General features: G+C 37.0%; 1 protein-coding gene across 1 annotated transcript in view; it reads right to left on the bottom strand.

The window, feature by feature from the left end:
• Nucleotides 1–19,200, bottom strand: part of ZNF568 (zinc finger protein 568) — a 39,042-nt gene that overhangs the window by 14,539 nt on the left and 5,303 nt on the right. Inside the window, exon 3 of the mRNA XM_082677644.1 lies at nucleotides 17,712–17,770. Coding sequence (XP_082533770.1) covers nucleotides 17,712–17,726 — 15 coding nt within the window. The 5' untranslated portion in view covers nucleotides 17,727–17,770. The remainder of the gene's footprint in view (nucleotides 1–17,711; nucleotides 17,771–19,200) is intronic.

Here is a 19,200-nt window from a genome sequence, read left to right as displayed (position 1 = left end):
TTAATGTTTCTCAGAAACTATCTCTATGATCATTACTACCATCAATATCATCATCACTGTCATCTATTGAGTACTTATATGCCAAGCATTGTTAGAATTTCTTTAGATATATTAACATCCAAAATTCCCCTAATAAGGTTATGAAGTAGCTACTGTTATTATCCATTTGAAAGGTAAGGAAACCAGCACTAAGAGTTAACTTTCCTAGGGTCATAAAGCTACTATGTGGTAGAGCTGAGATTCCAGCCCAAGCAGTGTAGCTGCAGAGCCCATGATTTTATCCATCATATTATACTTCTCCAAGTCAGCAGGAAGTCTCAGAATCCCAAAAATATTCCCACAAGAGAGTCTGCTGCCCTCTGAGACCAGGGGTGGGGGGCACACCTGGGCCTCTTCTGTTCCTTGAGCCTAAGTCTCACTCCCCACAGCCCCCAGGGCCTTTTCCAGCCCTGTGGGTCCTGAGCATTTGCCGCACCAACCACCCAAACCTCACCCTTGCTTAGGCCCTGCCCTCCACAGCCAAGGCCTTTCTCCCCCTCCTTTTTTATCTATTTCTTTTCCCTCCTCTTTTTTATTATTGTGGTACAGATGTACGTTCCGGTTGTTTATACATCTATATTTAAAATTTTATATTCTTCCTAACATATCTGTTAGTTTCCTAGTCTAATTTTATTTTTTACTTTGCTATTGTTCTTTTTTTTTTTTTTTTGCTGCCCCAGGTGGCTTTCAGGATATTGGTTCATGAGCACGGGGTCAGGCTGTAGCTCCTGCAGTGGGAGCTCTGAGTCTGAACCACTGGAATAACAGAGAACGTCAGACCCCAGGGAATATTCAACGCAGTGAGGTCTCACAGAGTTCCTCATCTCAGCACCAAGACCCAGCTCTACCCAATAACCTACAAACTCCAGTGTTGGAAGCCTCAGGCCAAACAACCAGTAACACAGGAATAATATCCCACTCATAAAAAAGAAAAAAAAAAGAGACAGCAAAAAAAGATGTCACAGATGAAGGAGCAAGCTACAAGACCAAATAAGTGAAGAGGAAATAGGCCATCTACCTGAAAAAGAATTCAGAGTAATGAGAGTAAAGATGATCCAGAATCTCAGAAATAGAATGGAGGCATGGATTGAGAAAATACAAGAAATGTTTAACAAAGATCTAGAAGAACTAAAGAACAAACAGAGATGAACAACACAATAACTGAAGTGAAAAATACACTAGAAGGAATCAATAATAGAATAACTAAGGCAGAAGAACAAATAAGTGAGCTGGAAGACAAAATGGTGGAAATAACTGCCGAGGAGCAGAATAAAGAAAAAAGAATGAAAAGAATTGAAGACAATCTCAGAGACCTCTGGGACAACAATAAACACACCAGCATTCGAATTATAGGGGTCCCAGAAGAAGAAGAGAAAAAGAAAGGGTCTGAGAAAATATTTGAAGAGATTATAGTTGAAAACTTCCCTCACATGGGAAAAGAAATAGTCACCCAAGTATAGGAAGCACAGAGAGTTCCATACGGGATAAACCCTAGGAAAAACACACCAAGACACATCTTAATCAAACTAACAAAAATGAAATTCAAAGAAAAAATATTAAAAGCAGCAAGGGAAAAACAAAAAATAACACACAAAGGAATCCCCATAAGGTTATCAGCTGATTTTTCAGCAGAAACTCTACAGGCCAGAAGGGAATGACAGGATATACTTAACGTGATGAAAGAGAAAAACCTACAACCAAGATTACTCTACCCAGCAAGGATCTCATTCAGATTCGAGGGAGAAGTCAAAAGCTTTTCAGACAAGCAAAAGCTAAGAGAATTCAGCACCAACAAACCAGGTTTACAACAAATGCTAAAGGAACTTCTCTAAGTGGGAAACACAAGAGAAGAAACAGACTGACAAAAACAAACCCAAAACAATTAAGAAAACAGTAATAGGACATACATATTGATAATAACCTTGAATGTAAATGGACTACATGACCTAACCAAAAGACACAGACTGGCTGAATGGATACAAAAACAATACCCATATATATGCTGTCTACAAGAGACCCACTTCAGACCTAGGGATACATATAGACTGCATGTGAAGGGATGGAAAAAGATACTCCATGCAAATGCACATCAAAAGAAAGCTGGAGTAGCAATACTCTTATCAGATAAAATAGACTTTAAAATAAAGACTGTTACAAGAGATAAGGAGGGACACTACATAATGATCAAAGGATCAATCCAAGAGGAAGATACAACAATTATAAATGTTTATGCACAACACAGGAGAACCTCAATACATAAGGCAAATGCTAACAACTATGAAAGGTGAAGTTGACAGTAACACAATAATAATAGGGGACTTTAATACCCCACTTACACCAATGGACAGATCATCCAAATACAAAATAAGTAAGGAAACACAAGCTTTAAATGACACAACAGACCAGATAGATCTAACTGATATTTATAGAACATTCCACCCAAAAGTAGCAGAATACAATTTCTTCTCAAGTGCACATGGAACACTCTCCAGGATAGATCACATCTTGGGTCACAAATCAAGCCTCAGAAAATTTAAGAAAATTGAAATCATACCAAGCATCTTTTCTGACCACAACACTATGAGATTGGAAATCAACTACAGAAAAAAAAAACTGTAAAAAACACAAATACATGGAGGCTAAACAGTGCACTACTAGATAATCAAGAGATCACTGAAGAAATCAAAGAAAATATTTTAAAAATACATAGAAATAAATGACAATGAAAACACAGCAACCCAACACCTATGGGACGCAAAAGCAGTTCTAAGAGGGAAGTTTATAGCAATACAATTTCGCCTCAAGAAACAAGAAAAATCTCAAATAAACAATCTAACCCTACACTTAAAATAACTAGAGAAAGAAGAACAAACGAAACCCAAAGTCAGTAGAAGGAATGAAATCATAAAGATCAGAGCAGAAATAAATGAAATAGAAATGAAAAAATAGCAAAGATCAATAAAACTAAAAGCTGGTTCTTTGAGAAGATAAACAAAATTGATAAACCCTTAGCCAGACTCATCAAGAAAAAAAGGGAGAGGACGCAAATCAATAAAATTGGAAATGAAAAAGGAGAAATCACAATTGAAACTGCAGAAATACAAAGGATTATAAGAGACAACTACAAACAACCATATGCCAATAAAATGGACAATCATGAAGAAATGGACAAATTCTTGGAAAGGCACAATTTTCCAAGACTGAGCCAGGAAGAATTAGAAAACATAAACAGACCTATCACAAGTAATGAAATTGAAACCGTAATTAAAAATCTTCCAACAAATAAAAGTCCAGAACCAGATGGCTTCACAGGCGAATTCTATCAAACATTTAGAGAAGAGCTAACACCCATCCTTCTCAAACTCTTCCAAAAATTGCAGAGGGAGGAACACTCCCAAATTCATTCTGCAAAGCCACCATCACCCTGATACCAAAACCAGAAAAAGATATCACAAAAAAAGAAAATTATAGACCAATATCCCTGATGAACATAGATGCAAAAATCCTCAACAAAATACTAGCAAACAGAATCCAACAGTACATTAAAAGGACCATATACCATGATCAAGTGGGATTTATCCCAGGGATGCAAGGATTCTTCAATATACGTAAATCAATCAATGTGATATACCACATTAACAAATTAAGGAATAAAAACCATATGATCATCTCAATAGATGCAGAAAAAGCTTTTGACAAAATTCAACATCGATTTATGATAAAAACTCTCCAGAAAGTGGGCACAGAGGGAACCTACCCATATATGACAAACCCACAGCAAGCATCATACCCAATGGTGAAAAACTGAAAGCATTTCCACTAAGATCAGGAAGAAGACAAGGATGTCCATTCTCGCCACTCTTATTCAACATAGTTTTGGAAGTCCTATCCACAGCAATCAGAGAAGAAAAAGAAATGAAAGAAATACAAATTGGAAAAGAAGAAGTAAGACTGTCACTGTTTGCCAATGACATGATACTATACATAGAAAATCCTAAAGATGCCACCAGAAAACTACTAGAACTAATCAATGAATTTGGTAAGGATGCAGGATGCAAAATTAAGGCACAGAAATCGCTGGCATTTCTATACACCAACAATGAAAAATCAGAAAGAGAAATTAAGGAAACAATCCCATTCACGATTGCAACAAAAGAATAAAACCTAGGAATAAACCTGCCTAAGGAGGTGAAAGATTTGTGTTCAGAAAACTATAAGACACTGATGAAAGAAGTCAAAGATGACATAAACAGATGGAGAAATATACCATGTTCTTGGATTGGAAGAATCAATATTGTGAAAAGACTATACTACCCAAAACAATCTACAGATTCAATACAAGCCCTATCAAAATACCAATGGCATTCTTCAAAGAATTAGAACAAAAAATTTTACTATTTACAATAGCCAGGACATGGAAGCAACCTAAATGTCCATCAACAGATGAACAGATAAAGAAGATGTGGCATATATATACAATGGAATATTACTCAGCCATAAAAAGAAATGAAACTGAGTTATTTGTAGTGAGGTGGATGGACCTATAGTCTGTCATACAGAGTGAAGTAAGTCCGAAAGAGAAAAACAAATGCTGTATGCTAACACATATATGGAATCTAAAAAAAAAAAAAAAAAAGGTTCTGATGAACCTAGGGGCAGGACAGGAATAAAGATTCAGACGTAGAGAATGGACTTGAGGACACAGGGAGGGGGAAGGGTAAGCTGGGATGAAGTGAGAGAGTAGCATGGGCATATATACACTACCAAATGTAAAACAGACAGCTAGTGGGAAGCAGTTGCATAGCACAGGGAGATCAGCTCAGTGCTTTGTGACCACCTAGAGGGGTGGGATAGGGAGGGTGGGAGGGAGGGAGGCACAAGAGGGAGGGGATATGGGGATATATGTATACATATAGCTGATTCACTTTGTTATACAGCAGAAACTAACACAACATTGTAAAGCAATTATATTCCAATAAAGATGTTAACAAATAAATTAAATTAAATTAAATACATGAGGAGTGCCTTTTTTAATGTAAAAAAAAAGACATGAGACATGGAGAAGAGAAAGGAAAATGGCAGACATAATTTAGTGTCAACATTAGTGGTAAATGGATTGAACAATCAAAAAGGCAGAGACTGTCAGACTGGATAGAAAAACAAGATCAAACTATATGCCGTCTATAGGAGACATACTTTAGGTTCAAACATAAAAGTCAACTGAAATAAACTGACGGGAAAAAATATATCATGCAAAAAATAACCATAAAAAACTGGAGTGAATATACTAATATTAGACAAAATAGACTTTAATACAAAAACTGGGGACTTCCCTGGTGGTCCAGTGGTTAAGAATCCACCTTCCAATGCAGGGGACATGGGTTTGATCCCTGGTCAGGGAGCGAAGCTCCCACATGCTGCGGGGCAAATGAGCCTGCGTGTCACAACTACTGAGCCCGCACCCACAACTAGTGAGCCCACATGCTGCAACTACAGCCCATGTGCCACAACAACAGGGTCCACGTGCTCTGGAGCCTGTGTGCCACAACAAAGAGCCCATGTGCCGCAACCAAGAACTGACACAGCCAAATAAATAAATGAATATTTAAAAAAGGAAATCAATAAAATAGAGAACAGAAAAATAATAGAAAGAATCGATAAGGCCAAAAGTTGGTTCCCTGAAAAGATCAACAAAATTGACAAACCTTTAAGTTGACCAAGAAAAAGAGAGAATGCTCAAAACATTAAACTCAGAAATGAAAGAGGAGACATTACTACTAACCTTACAGGATTAAAAAGGATTATAGTGAAATATTATGAAGAACAGTATGGTAACAAATTAGATGATTTAGATGAAATGGACAAATTCCTAGAAAGACACAAAGTAATGAAACTGCTCAAGGACAGAAAAAAAGAAAATCTGAATAAACCTGTATCAAGTAAAGAGATTCAATTAGTAATCAAAAAACTACCCACAAAAAAAAGCTCAGGGCTAGATGGCTTCACTGGTAAATTCTACCAAACACCAAAGAACAGTTAATACCAATACTTCACAAAATCTCCCAAAATAGAAGAGGAGTGAATGCTCCTTCTATGAGGCCAGTATTACCCTGATATACCAAAGACAAAAAAAAAAAAAAAAAAAGAAAAAGAAAACTACCGACCACTATCTCTTATTAATACAGAGGTAAAAATCCACAACAAAATACTAACAAATTTAATCTAACAATATATAAAAAGAGAACACAGATGTTTATAACAGTTTTAATTCATAATTGCCAACACCTGGAAGCAATCAAGATGTCCCTTAGTAGGTGAATGGATAAATAAATTTTGGTACATCCAGATAAAGGAATATTACTCAATGCTAAAAAGGAATGTGCTATCAAGCCAGGAAAACACATGGAGGAATATTAAATGCATATAACTAAGTGAAAGAAGCTGACTTGAAAAAAAAAAAAGAAGCTGACTTGAAAAGACTATTGTACAGTATGATTCCACTATATGACATTCTGGAAAAGGCAAAACTATAGAGACAGTAAAAAGATTAGTGGATACCAGGGGCTGGAGGAGAGGAGAGCAATGACTAGACAGAGCAGAGAGGATTTTTAGGTCAGTGAAAACACTCTGTATGATACTATAATGACAGACACATGTATATACATTTGTCCAAATCCATAGATTATACAACACCAAGAGTGAGCCTCAATGTAAACTATTAGACTCAGGGTGATTATGATGTGTCAGTATAGGTCCATCAATTATAACAATGTACCACCCTGATGGGGGATGCTGATAATGGGGGAGGCTATGCATGTGTGGGGGCAAAGGGTATATGGGGAATCCCTGTACCTTCCTCTCAACTTTGCCATGAACCTGAAATTGCTCTTTAAAAACAAACAGGGCTTCCCTGGTAGCGCAGTGGTTGAGAGTCCGCCTGCCAATGCAGGGGACATGGGTTCGTGCCCTGGTCCAGGAAGATCCCACATGCCGCGGAGCGGCTGGGCCCATGAGCCATGGCCACTGAACCCGTGCGTCCAGAGCCTGTGCTCCGCAACGGGAGAGGCCACAACGGTGAGAGGCCCGCATACTGCAAAAAAAAAAACAAACAAACAAACAAACAAATATATAAAGGATTATGTGCCATCACCAAGTGGGATTTATACCAGGAATGCAATACTGATTTAACATCTGAAAATAAACTAATGTAATACTCGATGCCGATAGAATAAAGAACAAATCCATATGATCATCTCAACAGATGCAGAAAAAGCACTTGACAAAACTCAATACCTTTTCATGGGAAAAACACTCAACATACTAGCAAAAAAGAGGAACTTCCTCAACGTGTTATAAGACATCTACAAACACCCCACAGCTAACATCATACTAAAAGTGAAAGACTAGATGCTTTCCCCTTATGGTCAGGAACAAGACAAGGATGTATATTCTTACCATTTCTATTAACATTGCAGTGAAGGTTCTAAACAGAGCAATTAGGCAAGAAAATAAAAGGTATCCAGATTGGGAAGGAGAAAATACAAATATCTCTATTTTCAGATGACATGATTTTCAGAAAACATAAGAAATCCACTAAAATTTTATTAGAACTAATAAACAACTTCAGCAAGGTTGCAGAATATAAGATCAATAGTAAAAAACCAATTGTATAACTAGACATTTGCAGTGAACATCCAAAAATGAAATCAAGGAAAACAATCCCATTTACAATAGCATCAGAAAAAATAAAATACTGCTCAAGACGATGGAGTAGGAAGACCCTGAGCTCACATCCTCTCATGGGCACACCAAAATTACAACTATTTACGGAGCAACTGTTGATGAGAAAGACTGGAACCTATAAAGAGAACGAACCACAACAAGATGGGTAGGAGTGGTAGAGTCAACGTATAGTCAAGACCCATACTCCTGGATGGGAAACACACAAATGGGAGAATAATTACAATTGCAGAGGTTTTCCACAGGGAGCAAGGGGTCTGAGCCCCACATCGGGCTCTAGAGCCTGAGGATCCTGCACAGGGGAAGACAAGTCCCCAGAGCATTTGGCTTTGAAGGCCAGTGGGGCTTACTTTCAGGAGACCCAGAGGATTGTAGGAAATAGAGACTCCACTCTTAGAGGGCGTACACAAAATCTCACATGCTCTGGGACTCAGGAGAGCAGCAGGAATTTGAAAGGAGCCTGGTTCAGACCTCACTGCTGACCTTGGAGAGTCTTCTGGAGAGGCAGGAGGCAACTTGAGCTCACCCTGGGGACACAGAAACTGGCAGCAGCCACTTTGGAGAGTTCGTTCAACCACATGGATGCTGGTGCTGGCAAGTGCCATTTTGGAATCTTCTCTCTAGCTTATTAGCCTTAGGACTCAGCTCCACCCCGCCCACCAGTTTGTAGGCAAAAGTACTCTGACTCCTCAGGCCCACCAATTAGCCAGGCAGGGACACAGACCCATCCATCAGCAAGCAGGCTGCCTTAAGATTCTCTGAGCCTACAGCCACCCCTGACATGACCCTGTCCACCAGGGGGCCCAGGACCCAGCCCCACACACCAGAGATGAAAATGTTGAGAGATGATACAAGCATGAGGGATGGAGAATGAAGATCTAATCTAAAAGCTATATATATTGCCAAGGAACCAGAATAAAAGAAAACCTAATAACACAAATGGAAAAAAAACAACTTGGAGTTGAAATAAAATTGAGATATTATGACTATGTGAAAAGGAAAAAATAATGGAAAAAAAGGGTAAATTGTAACTGTGGATAGGCAATGGTTTTTTTATATATGACACCAAAAGCACAAGCAAAAAAAGAAAATTAAATAAAAATGGACATCAGAAAAATGTAAAAATCTTGTGCTTTCAAGGACATCATCAAGAAAGTGAAAAGACAACCCACAGGCTGGGAGAAAATATTTACAGATCATATACCAGATAAGAAACATATCTAGAATATATATGAAGATCTCTTACAATTCAATAATAAAAAGACAAATCAATTAAAAAATGGGCAAAGGGCTTCCCTGGTGGCGCAGTGGTTGAGAGTCCACCTGCGGATGCAGGGGACACGGGTTCGTGCCCTGGTCCGGGAAGATCTCACATGCCGTGGAGTGGCTGAGGCCCGTAAGCCATGGCCGCTGAGCCTACGCATCCGGAGCCTGTGCTCCGCAACGGGAGAGGCCACAATAGTGAGAGGCCCGCGTACCGCGAAAAAAAAAAAAAAAAGGGCAAAGGATCTAAATAAACATTTCTTCAAAGAAGATATACAAATGGCCAATAAGCACATGAAAAGATGTTCAACATCACTAATTACCAGGTACACGTAAATTAAAGTCACAATGAAATATCACTTCACAACCACTAGATGGCTATAATCAAAAGGACAGATAATAATAAGTGTGATGAGGATGTGGAGAGACTAGAATTCTCATCCACTGCTGGTGGAAACATAAGATTGTACAACTGTTGTGTAAAACAGTGGCGCAGTTCCTTAAAAGGTTAAATGTACAGTTACCACTGTACATTTCCACTACATATAATGAGAACTAAAAATATATGTCCACATAAAAACTTGTACACAAATGTTCTTAGCTACATTATTCATAATAGCCAAAAAGTGGAAATAATTCAAATGTCCATTAACTGATAAAAAGATAAATAAAATGTCATATTCAGGACTTTCCTAGTGGTGCAGTGGTTAAGAATCTGCCTGCCAATGCAGGGGACATGGGTTTGAGCCCTGGTCCAGGAAGATCTCACATGCTGTGGAGCAACTAAGCCATGCGCCGCAACTACTGAGCCTGAGCTCTAGAGCCCGTGAGCAACAACTACTGAGCCCCTGCGCCACAGTTACGGAAGCCCACGTGCCTAGAGCCCATGCTCTGCAACAGAAACCACTGCAATGGGAAGCCCACACACCGCAACGAAGAGTAGCCCCACTTGCCACAACGAAGACCCAACACAGCCAAAAAAATAAAATAGAAATAAATAAATACATTTATTAAAAAATATGTCATATTCATACAAGAGAATACTGTTTGGAAATAAAAAGAAACAAAGTACTGATACAAGCTACAAAATGGATGAGCCTTGAAAACATTATGCTGAGTGAAAGAAGACAGTCACAAAGGACCATATACTATATGATTCCATTTATATGAATGTCCAGAATAGGCAAATCCATAGAAACAGAAAGTACAAAGGAGACTTGGGGGGAAATGGGAAGTGATAGCTCATGGGTACAGAGTTCCTTTTTAGGGTGATGAAATGTTCTAACATTGATTGTGGTAATGGCAACTCATAAATATACTAAAAACCATTGCATTATATACTTTAAATGTATCAATTTTATGGTATGTGACTTATATGTCAACAAAGTTTTCTTAGGTTGTGAGACTGTTCCAGTGTATTTCAAGTTTTAAAAAAATTCCAATAAAAATAGTTCCATCAGAAAATATTACTGATTAACTTGATTATTATTCCACAAATATTCATTTGTGTCTCTAGCTAATGTCCCATCCCCCAGTGTGGGCCTTGAGTGAGCCATTTGTTAGAGCTAAAGGAATGTCAGTAAACATGATGTGAGTAGAGGCCTGAAATGCACTTACACCTGTTAAAAACAAGACAACAGGCCCAAAATGGAGTCACTTATGCTAAGCCTCATGTCACCAAACTGAGACTTACCTACAGTTTCAGCCTCTCCTAGAAATAAAATCTTAAACTAGTCAAGCAGGAATCACCTGATCAGCATTAGTGAGGTAATCTGCCTGATAGACCCTATCATCCCCTAAAGGAAAGTAACCTGGCCAGAACCAATCCACTTTTTGCTACTATCACTTCCTTATTCCCACTCCCTTCTGCCTATAAAAATCTTTGACTTGGTACAGCTCCTCAGAGTTCCTATGTATCTGCTAGATTGGATGTTCCCTGACTCATGAATCATTGAATAAAGCCAATAAGATCTTCAAAATGTAATCAGTTGAATTTTGTTTTTAAACACACCCTTGACTTGGTTCATGTACTCCAGTGATCTGGCAAGTGAAGAGTCTGCCCCAGAAAGCTGCTGCTCTTTCACCTGAATGAACACACGTGGAGGAGATGTGAGCCCATGCCACAGCCTGAGTCAGGGCCAGATGATCTGCAGCCCAAAGCAGAGCCCAAAGCCCACATAGTCAACCTGCATGAGAATAAAGGTCTCATAAAAGCAGCAGAAAAGCTGAAGAGATACCTGATTGAAAATTTTTCAAAGAATTAGGCTCTCAAAATGGAGGTGGATTTAGATATTTTTACTGGTTAACAGGCTGTAGAGTCTGACATCATGAGTTCAAATCCTGGCTTCAAAATTTAATCGTGTGGGAATTCCCTGCCAGTCCAGTGGTTAGGACTCGGCACTTTCACTGCCATGGCTCGGGTTCAATCCCTGGTTGGGAACTAAGATCCCACAAGCCTCGCGGCGCAGCCAAAAACAAAAAAGTGTTTTTTTAAACTAAACTCGACAAATAGCCAAATTTGAGCCTCATCTGTAAAGTGGCATTTTCCTCCAAGGGCTGTTATGAGGACTAAATGAGGCCAAAAACTGTGAAGCACTCAGAACTGAGGTTGGCACCCAATAACCTTTCAATAAATGTTTCAGGAATAGATAACCCCTATGGAATATGAACCACTAAAAAAAATAAGGAAGAACAACAAAGAAAATATATTTTCTACTAGTGCTAGTAAATTAGCATTAAAACATCTTTCCCACTAACTAGTAAATTAGCATAAATTTCATACAAAAAAAAAACTGTACTCCTGACAAAAATTATAAAACAAGTAACAAAAGTAAATATGGGTTAATTTCTAACTATATAAAATGATGTATCAGTGCTTTAGAACAAATAGTGTATTTTCCTAAGATGTTGACTCTCTTTACATACATATGTCAAGAATTCCATATTAGGAGCAAGGAACAAAGAGGATTGTTAAAAAACACAAATTCACATTTCTTGTCATTAAATTTTATTCCTCCTCCTGTCAGACAGAACCAAGAAAAAGATGAGTATCTCCTGGGCCCTGGAAGGAAGTCTTAACATTTCCAGAGATCCTGCTGGTATCACAGCAGTTTCCTCTCCTTTAAGATACTTAATATGATAAGTCTTTTTTTAAAAAATAACAGTTTACAGTGAAGGCATAAAGATAATTACACGTCAGTTCTATGGTATATATGCTGACTGGCAACTTTTTTCTTTCTGACTGGCAACTTTTTGTAAAAGATTTTTTTCCTTAAAGTTACACAAACATTAAACGAATATTCTTTTTAAAACTTAGAGCATAACACACATTTTTCATATTTTTTCTTGGATATTTTACACACTTATTTTTCAAATGTCTTCTACAGTCAGCTTGAATAGACTTGCCTTAAAAATAATATTTAGAATATGTGAGATTCCAATAAATCTCAAGATTAAAGAGAATTTATATTGATTTAATAATGATGATCTTTTCCAAAAAAAGTATGTATTAAAAATTTATTCAAATCCTCTTTTAGGTCTCAGTAATGCTTTAAAGGTTTCTTTCTCCCATATACATCAGATACAATTTTTTTTTCCTTTAGGATTTTGTTTCTACTCTTAACATTTTTCTTCCATTTTATTTATTTTTTAATTTTAATTTTTTTTGGCTGCATCGTGAGGTTTGCAGTATCTTAGTTCCCCGACCAGGGATTGAACCTGGGCCATGGCAGTGAAAGCACCGAGTCCTAACCACTGGACCACCAGGGATTCCCACCTTCCATTTTACTTTTGAACTGGTTGGTGGTTTGTATATAGAAATGTTGTTGATTTCTGTATATTAATTTTGTGTCCATACTGTATTGAATTCTCTTGTTTCCTCTTCAACTGCCCACATACATAATTGTATCACCTAGATATAATTTTGTATGCACCTTCCCAATGTTTATCTTTTTTTTCTTTTCTATATGCATATAGAATTATAGTAAATAAATGTGGTACCATGAGTAATCTGGTTATGTTCCTGACTTTAGTAGGAATATGTATCATTTCCTGCAGGAAACATGGTTCTGGCCTTTAGCTTAGTATGTGTGTAGAATAATTTATTTTTTTTTGTAGAATAATTTTTTAAATATCATGTTAAGGAAGTATCCTTTTACTTCTATTTTATAAATAGATCCTCTTTAAAAAATCTCAAATTCTGATTTTAAAAAAATTAGTAGCTTTGTGAAGCTGATTTTATATATATATATATATATATATATATATATATATATATATATATATATATACATATACACTTTTTTTTTTTTTTTTTGCGGTATGCGGGCCTCTCACTGTTGTGGCCTCTCCCGTCGCGGAGCACAGGCTCCGGACACGCAGGCTCAGCGGCCATGGCTCACGGGCCCAGCTGCTCCGCGACATGTGGGATCTTCCCGGACCGGGGCACGAACCCATGTCCCCTGCATCGGCAGGCGGACTCTCAACCACTGTGCCACCAGGGAAGCCCTGATTATATATTTTTTTGAATTTGATAAATTATATTAATGGATTTCCTTAAATTGAAACATCTTTCTGATAGACAGAAAAAAATGTTTCACTCAATTCTTCTCCAATTACAGACAGTCCCCAACCTAAGGCAGTTTGACTTACGAATTTTAGACTTTACAATGGTGCAAAAGTGATACACACAGAAAACATAGATACCTTGAATTTTAAATTTTGATCTTTTCTCAGGCTAGCTTTATGTGGTATGATACTCTCTGGTGATGCCAGGCAGTGGCAGCAAGACATAGCTCCCAGTCAGCCATGTGATGTCATAGGTAAACAACCAATACACCCTTACAACCATTCTATATTCATTCAACTGTTCTGTTTTTCGCTTTCAGTACAGTAGTCAATAAATCACATGAGATATTCAACACTTCATTATCAAATAGGCTTTGTGCTAGATGACTGAAGGCTAATGTAAGTGTTCTGAGCATATTTAAGGTAGGCTAAACTAAGCTATGATGTTTGGTAGGTTAGGTGTATTAAATGTATTTTCAATTTATGATATTTTCAAATTATGATGGTTTTATCAGGATGTAAGTCAGGAAGGTCTGTAGTCTACAATTCTTTGCAATTCCAATTAAAATCCCAACAGTGTTTTTTCCTTAGAGCTAGATAAACTGATTCTAAAATTCAAATGAAAGCATAGAGGTCCCAAAGTAGCTGAGGAAATTTTTTAAAACTAGAACATTTGTGTAGTGGGAAGTGGGGAAATGCCTGCCAAGCAAACAGGGTTATTATAAAGTTAAAGTATTTAAGACAATGTAAACACATACACACACACACGCACACACACACACACACAGAGCATAGTACTGGTATAGATGTAGACAAACAGATTAAAGAAACAGAACAAAGAGCCTAGAAACAATTAAGCATGTATATTATAAAGGTGGCATCACAAAGTAAAGATCTATTTAACAAATGGTATTGGAACACTGGTTGCCTACATGCAAAAATAATTTTACTGATATAATTATCAGCAAATTCCTACCTTGGACCAATTACAAAATTGAATTCCAGTTGGATCAAAAACTAAATATGAAAAGCAAATCTTTGAAAAGAAACTATAACATAATAATTGGAAAGATATCTTATAAAATATCAACATTAGAAACTCATGAAAGAAGACTATTAAACATTAATGTTGCATATGTCATTTCAAAGAGGGCTTATGGGACCAAAACCAGGAGCTCTTAATGCTGTGACCAAAGACTGAAGTTCTCCATGGGGTGTAATAGTCACTCAACAGTGCTATGTCTTCCTGAGGAGATACAAGATTTAACCACTTATATCCATGATTGCTGATACGGGAAAGTAAAAATAAATGTTTCCCAAGTTTAACAACAACAATAAAAATTAATGTTGCATATTAATTTTGACTGAATTATTACTGTATGCACAAACTTATCATATGCTAGATGAAACTACCCAAATTTAAAGTTTATATACAACAAAAGATACACGATAACATATAAGTGACAAATTAGAAGAAGATATCTGCATAAATCCTAATGCTGAAGCAGGCATTCTTAAAATCCCTTAATTTCAAGTAGAAAAAGGACTAACGGCATAAAATGGACAAATAATATGAACAGTCAATTGGCAAAATTTGCATTTCTTCACTCATGAGTGGATTTCCATTTGTACAGTATCATAAGAGTGTGGTCCTAGAGTCAGGTTGTATGGGTTTGAACCCTGGCTTTACTGCACACTTGATGCATGAATTTATGTAAGTTTCTTAATCTCTGTGCTTCACTTCCTTTCTCTATAAAAATGAAAATATCTACTTTACAAACTTCTGATAACGATTACATGAAATAAGCTACGTTAAGCTTATAGCACAATATACCTGGCACATAATAGGTACTCAATAAAGCTATTATACTTATTGCTGTAGAAGATTTTTCTAGCTGCTGTGTAGTCTATTCAAATATAAATAAAAGCTGCCGTGTAATATATTTACATCCATATTCTAGAATGAATGCCCAGAAACATAGGCAGTCCATTTCTGTTTGATAGTCCAGACCAAGATGTCTGGCTCTGGTGTCTGAAAGGAACTGAATGAAGTTTTTGAAAGCTAACAGAGTGTCCTATTTGTAGATCACAACTCCTTCTCCAGCTTTTTACGTTATAAGGAAAATTCACATGTGAACTAATTATTTGGAATCCTCTCATAAAAGATGGTCATTACCCACTAATTCAAAATACACCTAAAAAATGTATCTACAAATCTGAATAGTCTGTTTCTTTGTGACATTTTTATTTTAAAATATTTATTGCCACTTCCATTTTTTCCAACTGCTTGCTCATGTTCTCCACCCAATTTTCTATTTTCTTAATTGTTGGTTTTTAAGAATTGTTAGTATATTTCTGCATATGTATTACAAAAACTGTTCCCAGTTTTGCCTTATTACAGTGTTTATGGTAGTTTCATTGAAGAGAAGGATTAATTTTGTGAACACAAATGAGGCATCTACTCTTTTATCTTATCAGTTTCATATGTTAAACTAAAAAAGTAGGTCAATGAATACAGCAAACACATTCAAAGACCTTTTCAGGTAGAAAGATTTATATAGCTAATAATTATTAACAATATTTATCATTTATGGAGCACTTACTATGTGCATTTAACCCTCCCAATATTCCTATGGGGTAAGTATTATTATTATCCCCATTTACAGATGATGTAACTAAGGACAAAGAGATTAAGAAACTTGCCCATAATCATGCACTTACTCTCACTGAGCCAAGATTTGAACCCAAGTCTGTCTAGGCCCAGAAAACCACTCTGCCAAAAGGAGAAATAACTGGATAAGCCACACAATCATGTGGTCAATAGAAATGTGTGTGTGTTTCAGGATGGAAAAGATATGAGCTGAGGAAAAAGAGGTAGTGGAAAATATTTAAAATACAGGAGTGTGAGGGATTCCAGTGCTGGAAATGAAAAGAATCAACAGCAGAGGAAAGTGAGTCATTTTGTAAGAAGATGAAGAATACTGTATATTTTGAGACCATAAAAAAAGACGTGGAGAGTTATAGATACTAGAACTATAAAAAATTCTGCCACAGAATTTTAGTATATATTTTAGCTCAACTTAAAAAGTCTCAACTGAAAGAAATATATATGGAGGATCGTTTGAAAGAAGTACTCGATTTACTCTTCCCAATAATTCTAGTTTTTAATCTATGGCCAAGAAGGACTTTTAATAAACTGAGCTTAAAATCATAAGAATTATGGAATTATTTTGGATTTCTTTTTGACCTAAGTGCCAATGAAAAGCTTTTTTCTGTCCTGAATTATAAGCTTTTTCCTCATAAGTAGTGCAAGTTATGGGATGAACTTTATGTCTCAGTTTGCTTTTGCTTCTCCAGATCGTATTCAAAAAAAATTTTTTTAAAGATTTTTTTTTTATGTGGACCATTTTTAAAGTCTTTAGTAAATTTGTTACAATATTACTTCTGTTTTATGTTTTGGTATTTTGGCCGTGAGAAATGTGGGATCTCAGCTCCCTGACCAGGGATTGAACCCTCACCCCCTGCATTGGTAGGCAAAGTCTTAACCACTGGACTGCCATGGAAGTCCCTCAAATTTGAACTTAAGTTTTATAATCCTGTATGGACCTGTTTCTGCATAGCCACATGTCAAATTTCCCCAGGTTCTGACCTTCTAGCTGTATTTTTCCTCACCTTGATTTTTGATTTAGTTTTTTCCAACTTACTGTTAGGTTAAGGTAACCCACTGCAACTGCATTGTAAAATAATGCAGGAAACAAATAAATGCTTAAAACATACAAGAAGGGACTTCCATGGTGGCACAGTGGTTAAGAATCTGCCTGCCAATGCAGGGGAGACGGGTTGGAGCCCTGGTCCGGGAGGATCCCACATGCCGTGGAGCAACTAAGCCCGTGCACCACAACTACTGAGCCTGTGTGCTGCAACTACTGAAGCCTGCATGCCTAGAGGCTGTGCTACGCAACAAGAGAAGCCACTGCAATGAGAAGCCCGTGCACCACAACGAAGAATAGCCCCTGCTCGCTGCAACTAGAAAAAGCCTGCACACAGCAACGAAGATCCAACGCAGCCAAAAATAAATAAATTAAAAAAAAAACACAACGTACAAGAGAACTGGTCATATCCTCTTCTTCCTTGAAAAGGGCAGAATCTGGAGAACACCAAGCTGAGGAAAGAGAAATAAAAATCTGTTTACTTCAGAGCCCCAGATAAAGGACTAGAGAAATCTTCAGCATCAGCTGTAAGATCACCTATAATGATCCTCAGAGCTTTGAGAAATATTAACCACCACCAGGCTACAGAGACACTGAAATGTACATAGATGGCTTGTAATTTAATCATATAGAGTTCTATGGGAATTTCTGGAGGGCTAAGTCTAGGGTGCCCAATGAATCTATTTCCCTAGTTTCCTGCTATTTTATTCCTAATAGGAGATTTTTTAAGTACATAATAATAAATACCACAAAGATTTAAGGATTAAATTATTTATGAAGCACTGTAAAGGATTTGGAAAAAACTTTAATCAGAGACAGGTTACAGGCATTGTGGAACATTCGTATGATGGAATGAAATGCAGTTATAATTCTAAAGACATTTTAAAATAACTTAATTGACTTATTTTTTACCCTAAAAAATTCAGGTCCTTCAGGTTAAAAATGGAAGACTGAATACTTGCATTTATTTCTGCTCTCTCTGAAACACAACCAAAACGAAAGAAACAATCTCACAAGGACAAAGAATACAGAAGATTTTAGCGGGAAAGAGATGTCAACAAAATTCTGAAAGATAGAGAGCAAATGACTGGTTTCTAACTTAGAGAAAGATGAAGCTTAAGCGAGGGTGGGGAAACCACGGCAGAACACTTGAAAGGCTCAGGAATGGAGGTATTAGGTACTTTTACAGGCAGGAGTTTGGGGTGGGGCTGAAAAACAGGGAACTACATACAAGGTGGGGTTGAAGCAATGTAGAGAAAATAAGGGAATTAAGTAAAAGCTGTCAGATTGAAAGATGAAGTGTTCCCCTCAACTTTTTTCCTTTCTTTGCCTCCCAAAAGCAGGAATCCTGGCTTATACTCCTCAAATAATCTAGGACTTCTTGCTGGGAAAACTGACTAGCTCAAAAGAAAATGCATACAGATGCTGACATTTGGTCAACCTTCAACCTCGAACAAAACACCATATTAGAAAGAAGGGCAAGGAGAAGAGTGGGTGGGAGTCAGGGTGGGGTGAGGGTGATGAGGAAGGGGTTAGATAGAAAAGAGACATAAATCTTTATTTCTACTGTCAAAAGTCAATAGGAAATATCTAAAACTGAAATCAAACATTAGCAGTATGAGGATGTTATTCAGGAAAGCAGAGATGAATACCAGAATATCCAGAAAAAAATGTTCCAAGTAATTGCCTATGGGTAGTGGGAACAGGGTATGGGAAGGAATGGAACAGGAAACTTTTGTTTACAATTATATATTTAACAGCACTTTTTAAAAAATCTAAATGCATATAAGAAAAATAGGAATTATATTAAAAATTTATTTTAAAAAACAGTTGTCAAGTGAATAAAATAAAAAACAAACGTCAACACAGTCAATAACTTGTG

Source organism: Grampus griseus (assembly GCF_964374135.1).
Source record: "Grampus griseus genome assembly, chromosome: 19".
NCBI classification, from domain to species: domain Eukaryota; kingdom Metazoa; phylum Chordata; class Mammalia; order Artiodactyla; family Delphinidae; genus Grampus; species Grampus griseus.
This window is presented reverse-complemented; position numbering and strand designations above follow the sequence as displayed.